The sequence below is a fragment of the Copadichromis virginalis genome, linkage group LG23 (genome assembly GCF_057382275.1).
Source record: "Copadichromis virginalis isolate Kocher_CV1m ecotype Utaka linkage group LG23, C_Virginalis_male_GT1.1, whole genome shotgun sequence".
NCBI lineage: Eukaryota > Metazoa > Chordata > Actinopteri > Cichliformes > Cichlidae > Copadichromis > Copadichromis virginalis.
In genome coordinates, this window is record NC_140639.1 from 9,321,436 (window position 1) to 9,330,187 (window position 8,752).

Below are 8,752 nucleotides of genomic sequence, written 5' to 3' on the forward strand. Positions count from 1 at the left end.
AAGACAATTGAACTATATAGGGATTCTTAATGTGGGGACTGTACTGGATTACAGATTAAATTAGGAATTAATATACTGGAAATTAATTTCAGTGTATTATCTAACAGTACATTATCTAACTACAGTTATACATATAGAATATACAGGGAAGAGATCAAAATTAGTATGTGAGAGAACAGTAAATGCTGCATAAAACACCTTAAAATACTGTATAATTATAATTAAACAGCTCACACAGAATACTTACTGCATGCTTAAGAGTGCACATTTCATACAGAACACACCCTAGGGCCCAAATATCACTGCAGCAGGAAGGAAAAGCAAGGAAAATGAGAGGCGAGAACATACAAATGGGTGGGCAGGGATAAGTTCTGGGTTAAGTTTATTATTCATTCAATAAGGTATCAACAGTCAAGTGCATGCCCTTTACTTTCCTTTTATAAACTGAGATGAAAATAAGACTTTATTGACAAGAAAACTCCAGATCATTTAGACTGAGCTAAATTTACTTCACTCATTGTAACTAAAGTGGGTTAAATTGCATGTACACTTAAAATAGTTAAGGAGAAAAATCAATACCAGCTTCCTGCTGTAGATGTAAGCGAGCAAGTTTACTCAATAAAAAGGCGAGGTGATCTCCTTACATTACACTGTAGCTACCACCTAATCCTGCAGACTCAAGATTCAGTGGGGAGACACCTTGTCCCATTGATTACTATTGAATTTGCTTGACAACTAGACACCAATGTACGATATTCCAGAAGTCCAAGTACCTTTTGTTATTGTATGGTTTATTTTCACAGATCTCTGGTGTCATGCGGCGGCTGTGTGAAGGCAAGAGAGGACCCAAATGCACGGCTCTAGACACACGGGGATGAACTCAAAGGCCGGTCTTTATTAACAGGAACATAAGAAGTCATACAAAACTATACTGGGAGCAACTAAAACCTGAGGCGCTGGGAAGACACGGAAAATGCACACAACCTAGAGGGACGACGCAACACAGAACAAAGGGACACTGACATAAATACACAGAAGGTAACGAGGGAAGTGGGAACACACGGGGAACACAGCTGAAGACAATTACTCATGGCCGAGCAGGGAGGACACGAAACTGACGATACTGACACCAAGATGTGGACCTTAAACACAACAGTACACAGAGACGAGCACAGAGAGAGAGAGAGGCAGAGAAGAAGGATGAATACGAGGGGATGAGGAGAACACAGAACCCATAGGATGGGAACACGGTACCAGAGCAAACACCACAATAAAAACATGGACACAGGGGGAATCCAAATACCAAACCAAACAATCCAATGGACATAAGAAACAAAATACAAAACTACAGAAAAACTAAGAACACTGGGTCAAAATGACCCAGGACCATGACATCTGGTGACAGGTAATATGGTGTTCCTATGCATGTTCTTGCCAGTTCTACAGTGCTGAAAAACAGAAAAATAGCACATTTTAATATTAAAGCTTCAATATTTCAAATAAGCACTGTCTAATGTGCAAAAATACAAACAATGACATAAATCAAAGCAAAAACAGCTGTAAAAAAGGGAAAAAATCAACATCAATAATAAATGCACCTAAGAACCTCAGAACATAATGTATAAATACATAAAACACGTAATACATTATAAGATCAGACATATTTGATTTAACCAAAATATATTTCTGTGTAAGAACAGTTAAAAAGTGTACAAATAACAAACTTCAACAAAATAAACTATAATATTTTTTAAATATAGTAAAACAGAATGTCTTATTACCAGAAATGCAAAGTGTTCTTCAACTTTTAGTCTGGAATCTATGCTTAATGAAAAACTGCAGGGCTATTTAGACAACAGTGTGCATACCTGTTCAGCACCCTTGCAATTCCAAAGTCTCCAAGCTGAACTGTTCCATCTTTTGTCAAAAAGATGTTCTACACAAGCATTATGAGAACACATGTAAATAATCCAATACATGCAAACAAACAACTTATCACTTAAAGGGAATCTTGTGATTTATGAAACAATACCTGTGATTTTATGTCTCTGTGGAGAATTTTTCGATCGTGCACATGCTTGAGCGCTAGGCAGATCTGCACAAACCAATCTAGGATCTCAAAAAGGGAGACTACAGTAAACCATATGTATTGTGATCAGTTTAACCAAATATCTGTATACTGTTTGCACAGTGACTGCCTTGAGTAGTTGCTGGCTTACTTGCGCTTCTGAGAACAGTACCCCTTTCTGAGAGTTGATCTTTTTGAATAGGTCTCCACCCTCGCAGTAGTCCATCACAATATACAGGCAGCCACCCTCTGGGAAAAAAATACAAATAAAATAAAAAAAACTTATAGTATGTAGTTATCACACAGTGCACATTTGATAATAGTTTCTTCACATAAACAGATGAGCTATTTGAATGGCATTAATACCTTCAAAAGATTCCTTATACTGGACGATGTTTGGATGACTCATGTTGGCAAGAACAGCAACTTCCTTCCGAGATTCCTGCCTCTCTTTGCTGGACATCTGTCAAAGTAATGAAGAGGAGGGTAACGAGATGAAGCGCACGCTGAAAAGAACATGCCAAGCTTGTGTCACGGTCCGCTGTGACAGACCGTGTGGAGAGTGCGTGGAGGACTCAGGTGCAGACACGAGTGACACGGAAGTGAACTTAAACAAAAAGCGAACCTTTTATTGTGGCTGATGGATACAAAAGAAGCAAACCAGAATAAGGGCAGCACAAGAGCAATAACTAAACAGAAACCTAAACTGGGAATAAACTAAGGTAAGGCTATGACTTGGAATACAATAGACCGGGCATGGAAACACGGAGGGTGGGAACACAGACGACGCGACACAGACTGTACGAAACACAGAGACTAAATACACATGAGGGATGATCAGGGGAAGTGGATGCACACGGGGAACACAGGTGACACTGATAATCATAACAAGACACGGCAGGAGTGAACGTAACACTGATGGGAGATGGGCAAAGTAAAGCAGGAAGTACACAGAGGTTCAAACAGGAGGAGAGAGAGCACGGGGAGAACGCAGACATAACGGGCTGGGGAAAACATAGAATAAAGCACAAAGAGAGACGAGGGCTCATAAATACACAGAGGGGCACACAGGGGGTAAGAGTCACGAAGGGAAAACACATAAGGAACAACGTAACAGATCAACCCAGGAAGCATGGCCTAAATAAAGAACAAAATACAAAAATACATGAAAACTAAGAATACTGGGCCCACATGGCCCAGGACCATGACAGCTTGTGTAAAAAATATGCACAGAAGCTTACTCCAGATATGCCAATCTCCTTAATGACATATTGGTGTCCATGATCTTTGGATTTGACCAGGATAGCCTTTCCAAATGAACCTTCCCCAATTTTCTTCACCTTTTCGTACTTGTCCATGTTATTGGAATGACTGGCTCCACATGCTGGATCTACAAAGACATCAAGAACATGCTAATGCTATTGCTCGGTGTAACTAGGCTTTAATCGAGGGTTCCGTGACAGAAGCTTTATAAAAGGCAAACATTTGGTAGTCTTAATAATGACAATTGTGCGTCGTCCGGGAAATGTAATGTTAGCTCCATTGTGGACCGCTGTCAGACAGAAAGAGACGGACTGTGATGCTGAGATGCAAGACACAACACAGCTGGTAGCAAAACAGCTAGCGTTCCCGTTACTTAGAAGCTAGAAGAAGATGGGAGCTTCATAAAATATTTACCTTGTGAATGTACAAAACTCTAACTGATATAATATCACCGGCTCACTGTGTAGCCGTATACGTTTCTGTGTGCCTTACCATTAGTCTTTTCTCGCTGCCTTTCTCATAAAGGTTTGGGTACTTGATACTGTCCTCGCACTCTCTAACTACGGCTACATTTTTTGTACGTTTTCATTGGTCAGATGTACCAAGACCGAACATTAATTGGTGGACACGACTGTCCATCATCTTTTATTGTGGATGACGCTTACCAGTCTCCGCCCCCAATGACACCGTTGCTGTGGACATTTTCCATAGCAACCGCAAACCAACTGAGAAGCATGGAGAACGTGTAACATTTGGCGATTAATTTAGTTAAAATGTATTTATTTTTTAGGTACTTCATTTAGTATTTTCATATTATGTATCTAAACCACAGAGCTTCGCTAAATTTAGTAACACACTATCCTCCTAATACCTAACTCTGCCATGGAGGAGCTGCACAAGACAATAAGCAACCAGCAGAACTCCCATCCAAACGCAGTGCACATTATAGCTGGGGACTTCAACCATGCTGATTTAAGGTCAGTATTCCCCAGATTTAAACAGCATATTAAATGTGCAACGAGGGGGGAAAACACATTGGATAAAGCCTGCAGCAACATCCAAAAAGGCTACAGAGCAACCCCTCTACCACATCTAGGTTTGTCAGACCACATGTCCATGCTGTTGATCCCTGCATACACTCCCATTAGGAGAAGAGCCCCCTGGCCAGAAGGTGCATCACATCAGCTGCAGGACTGTTTTGAAAACACGGACTGGAGCGTGTTCGAACATCAGGACCTTGAAGAGCACACAACATCAGTGCTCTCATATATTAACTTCTGTGTCAACAGTGTCACTGTGGACAAACGTCTCCGGGTGTATTCCAACCAGAAACCCTGGATGACTAAAGAGGTCCAGGTCCTGCTGAAGCAACGTGACACCGCTTTTAGATCCGGTGATGGTATGCAGTACAGTGCAGCCAGATCTGAGTTGAAAAGAGGCATCAGAGAGGCCAAGGCAGCGTACAAGAGAAGGATCGAAGACCACTTCAGCACCAAAAACTCACGACAGGTATGGCAGGGAGTTCAGCACTTAACCAACTACAAACCTGGCAATACCACGTTGACTGAGGGTAACGCGGAGCTTGCGGAGGAGCTGAACCACTTCTTCGCACGCTTTGAGGTGAAGGGACCAGAGGCAGCAGCAGCAAAAACATCGGACAGCAGCAGCCCAAGCCTCATAGTGCAGGAATATGAGGTGAGGCGCACACTGAGGGCAGTGAACCCCAGGAAGGCCACCGGACCAGATGGGGTAACCGCAAAGGTCCTAAAAGATTGTGCAGACCAGCTGGCTGGGGTCTTCACTAAGATCTTCAACACTTCACTGTCCCAGTCCTGCATCCCGCCGTGCCTAAAGTCAGCCACAATTGTCCCACTGCCAAAGCGTACTAACATTAGCAGCCTCAACGACTACCGACCAGTTGCTCTAACACCTGTTATAATGAAGTGCTTCGAGAAACTGGTCCGACGTCACATCATGTCCTGCTTGCCACCCACACTCGACCTGCTCCAGTTTGCATACAGAGCTAACAGATCAACTGAAGATGCCATTGCTACAACGCTCCACACCACCATCTCTCACCTGGAAGTGCAGGGCCGTTACGCCAGGCTGCTCTTTGTTGACTTTAGCTCTGCTTTCAATACGATACTCCCGGACAGACTAATAGTTAAACTGCTGGAAATTGGACTTCCTTCCACCACCTGCCGCTGGATCAGAGACTTCCTCTCAGACCGTGTACAGAGAGTTAGAGTGGGGCCTCATCTTTCCTCAGCCCTCAGCCTCAACATCGGCTCTCCACAAGGCTGTGTACTGAGTCCCCTACTGTACACTCTGTACACACATGACTGTGTTAGTTCCCACCCAGACAACACAGTCATCAAGTTTGCAGATGATACCACCGTGGTGGGGCTCATCTCAGGGGGAGATGAGACTGCATACAGAGCTGAAGTTCAGAGGCTGTCAGATTGGTGTGCAGATAACAACCTGGACCTCAATACCACCAAAACAAAAGAACTGGTAGTTGACTTCAGAAGGAGGAAGTCCGAGCTGCAGCCTGTCAGCATCAACGGGGAGTGCGTGGAAAGGGTCTCCAGTTTCAAGTTTCTGGGTGTGCACATAGACACAGACCTCCAATGGAGCTCTAACACCTCTGCGGTCTTAAAGAAGGCCCAACAGCGTCTCCACTTTCTGAGAATCCTCAGAAAAATGGAACTGAAGAAGGAGCTGCTGACCGTCTTCTACCGCTGCTCCATTGAAAGTGTGCTGACGTACTGCATCGGTGTGTGGTTCTACAGCTGCACCACAGCACACAGAAAGGCACTCCAGAGGGTCATCAACATGGCCCAAAAAATCATTGGACATCCTCTTCCCTCCCTGAAGGACCTGTACAGCACTCGCTGTCTCAAGAGGGCACGCAGCATCCTACGGGACTGCACACACCCAGGACACCGGGTGTTTAAGCTGCTGCCGTCTGGCAGGAGGTTCAGGCTGCTGAGGTCCCGAACAAATAGACTCAAGGACAGCTTTTACAACAGGGCAATAGCCCTGATCAGTGTAAATAGCTGACCTGACTGGATACCTCCCTGGACTTTTTAGGGGGGAGGTAACAATGTTTAAAACGATAACAATAATATTTATATTTATAACAAGGTGCAATAATAATTAATGTGCAATAATAACTAGTGATGGGTCGTTCGCGAACGAAATGGCTCTTAGAGCCGGCACTTTGACGTGACTTTCTTTAGGTCACGAGTAGTTGTCCAAGCATTTCACTACATATCGTACTGTGTATGACTGTGTACGTGACAAATAAAATTTGAATTTGATTTGAACACGCGAGCCGGCTCCTTATCGCGAGCCGTCACGTGGGTTTTTTTTTTTTCTTTTTCTCAGCCTCTCTCTCGCACTTTTTTCCCGCTTCACTCTGCACGCGAGCCTTGTGCTTTACGCTGGGCAGAGGGGGGGAGGGGCGGTAGTTACACTCAGTAGCACAGGAACAGAGACAGAGAGAGAGAAAGAGAGGCAGGGACAACAACATAAGAAAGGTATAGTAATCATCCACAACTATTTTCGGTTGCAGATGATAAAGGATTCAGAAAGTTTATTCATGCAGGTCCATATGACAGAGAATGTGCATCTTCTGTTTGTTTTCATATTATAATTTATATTTAATTGTGTTGTGGTTTGCAGTGTTTTGTGTTCTTTTCACTTTAAATTTGTAAAAGGAAAAAGCTGAAAATTTAAATAGTTAAAACTTGAAATGTGAATAGTTGATTTTTGTATTATATGATTTATTTATTACATTTTATGTGGAGTGAATAAATAAAAGTATATTTACGGTGGCCCCTAGAGACAAAGCACATACAAACTTCAAATCACGTACGAACTCTGAAGCATGTACAAACTCCAAAACACGTAAAAACACGTACAAACTCCAAAACACGTACAAACTCCGAAGCACGTACAAACTCCGAAGCATATAAAAACTCAGAAGCACATAAAAACTCAAAACACGTACAAAAGACAACAGAAGTGCTCCAGGATGCCGGGCGCAGTGTTGAGCCTTTGTTATCTTGTGGCTACACAAGCCAGCAAGTACCAACGACCGGATTTGGTGTGTGGTAATAACAGGTAAATGAACTTTTTTTTAAATTATTTGAATATATATGAGTGCCTGTGTATAAATACACAAACAATACACACATGCTTTCAATTGTGTAATTTAAGTGATCTAGTAGCTCTGCTTTGGAAGTTCAGTTCATGCTAGAAATGTGTTTTGGAGTTTGTACGTGTTTTGTCTCTAGGGGCCACCGCATATATTTATATATAAACATATATAAATAAAACCACTTTTTTTTTACGTTAGTAATTCCTTTTGTGCATAATTTTATATTATTGTTAATAATAAATTAATTAAAGCAACAAAACAACCTGAAGAGCCGGTTCGGAGCCGAAAGAGCCGGATCTCTAAAAAGAGCCGGAAATCCCATCACTAATAATAACAGTGTGCAATACACATACACTTATTCTTCTTTTTTATACTAAGTTAATATACTGTGTTGTGTTGTTTGTTGCGTTGTGATGTGTCATATCGTGTTGTGTTATATGTAGTGCCGACGTAGGACAGTTTTTCCAATTTCATTGTACTACTGTACTATGTATGACTGTGCAATGACAATAAAGAGTTATCTTATCTTATCTTATCTTACCTGTATGGAATACCGTAACTGTCAAACTGAAAGACCACAGTATTGATTCAAATTATAAATTATATAAAAGCTGCTTCTGTATTTATTATCTAATTGTCTACTTATTTATTTATAAAATATTAATAAAATTCTCCATTTTTTTATTTACTTTTAAAAGTGTTCATTATGGATAGGCTTCAAGGTTTATTGATTCCATTGTTATTGACTTCAAATATATCTTAAATCAATTATTACAGTTTTGTAATGAAAAACATAAACACCCACCATGGTGGATAAGTTATTGCAGTGTGAACTTAATTTAATTGTTTGGTAAACACTAGTTTAGTGCTCCTGCAGCAATTGCAGTAGTCGTTCTCTTTGGATGGTGGGTCAGACATTTAATGAAATAATTTCCCCAATTTAATCTTATTTTCACAGCATTTAGTAACATTGTTTATTTAGTGATTAATTTATTTCAGTCTTATTTTAGGTTTAGGTCTTCCGTACTTTATGTGGGCTCTGCCACATAAAAACCTGACAAAAACCTGAAAGTCATATATAAAGTATACTGTATATGTAAATAGGTATAGCATACTGGCATACTATATATTTCGGAATTTGGCTGTTTAAACGCAGCAAAATGAAATTCACAAAGGTATTCGTCTTTCAAAAAAATGTAATATCGCAAACGATTAAGCAACAAAAAATACATATCTCAATGTAAAATTCTGTTTTA

General features: G+C 41.1%; 1 protein-coding gene across 1 annotated transcript; it reads right to left on the reverse strand.

The window, feature by feature from the left end:
• Positions 1 to 875: 875 nt before the first annotated feature.
• On the reverse strand, positions 876 to 4,043 carry LOC146680270 (serine/threonine-protein kinase Nek1-like). The gene is made up of 7 exons (XM_085449774.1): positions 3,824 to 4,043; positions 3,310 to 3,458; positions 2,435 to 2,531; positions 2,220 to 2,317; positions 2,033 to 2,116; positions 1,869 to 1,936; positions 876 to 1,448 (listed from the first exon to the last, which is right to left on the reverse strand). Exons 2-7 carry the CDS (start codon positions 3,424 to 3,426, stop codon positions 1,346 to 1,348), a joined length of 567 nt encoding a protein of 188 aa, XP_085305900.1. The 5' UTR covers positions 3,427 to 3,458; positions 3,824 to 4,043; the 3' UTR covers positions 876 to 1,345.
• Positions 4,044 to 8,752: the final 4,709 nt, after the last annotated feature.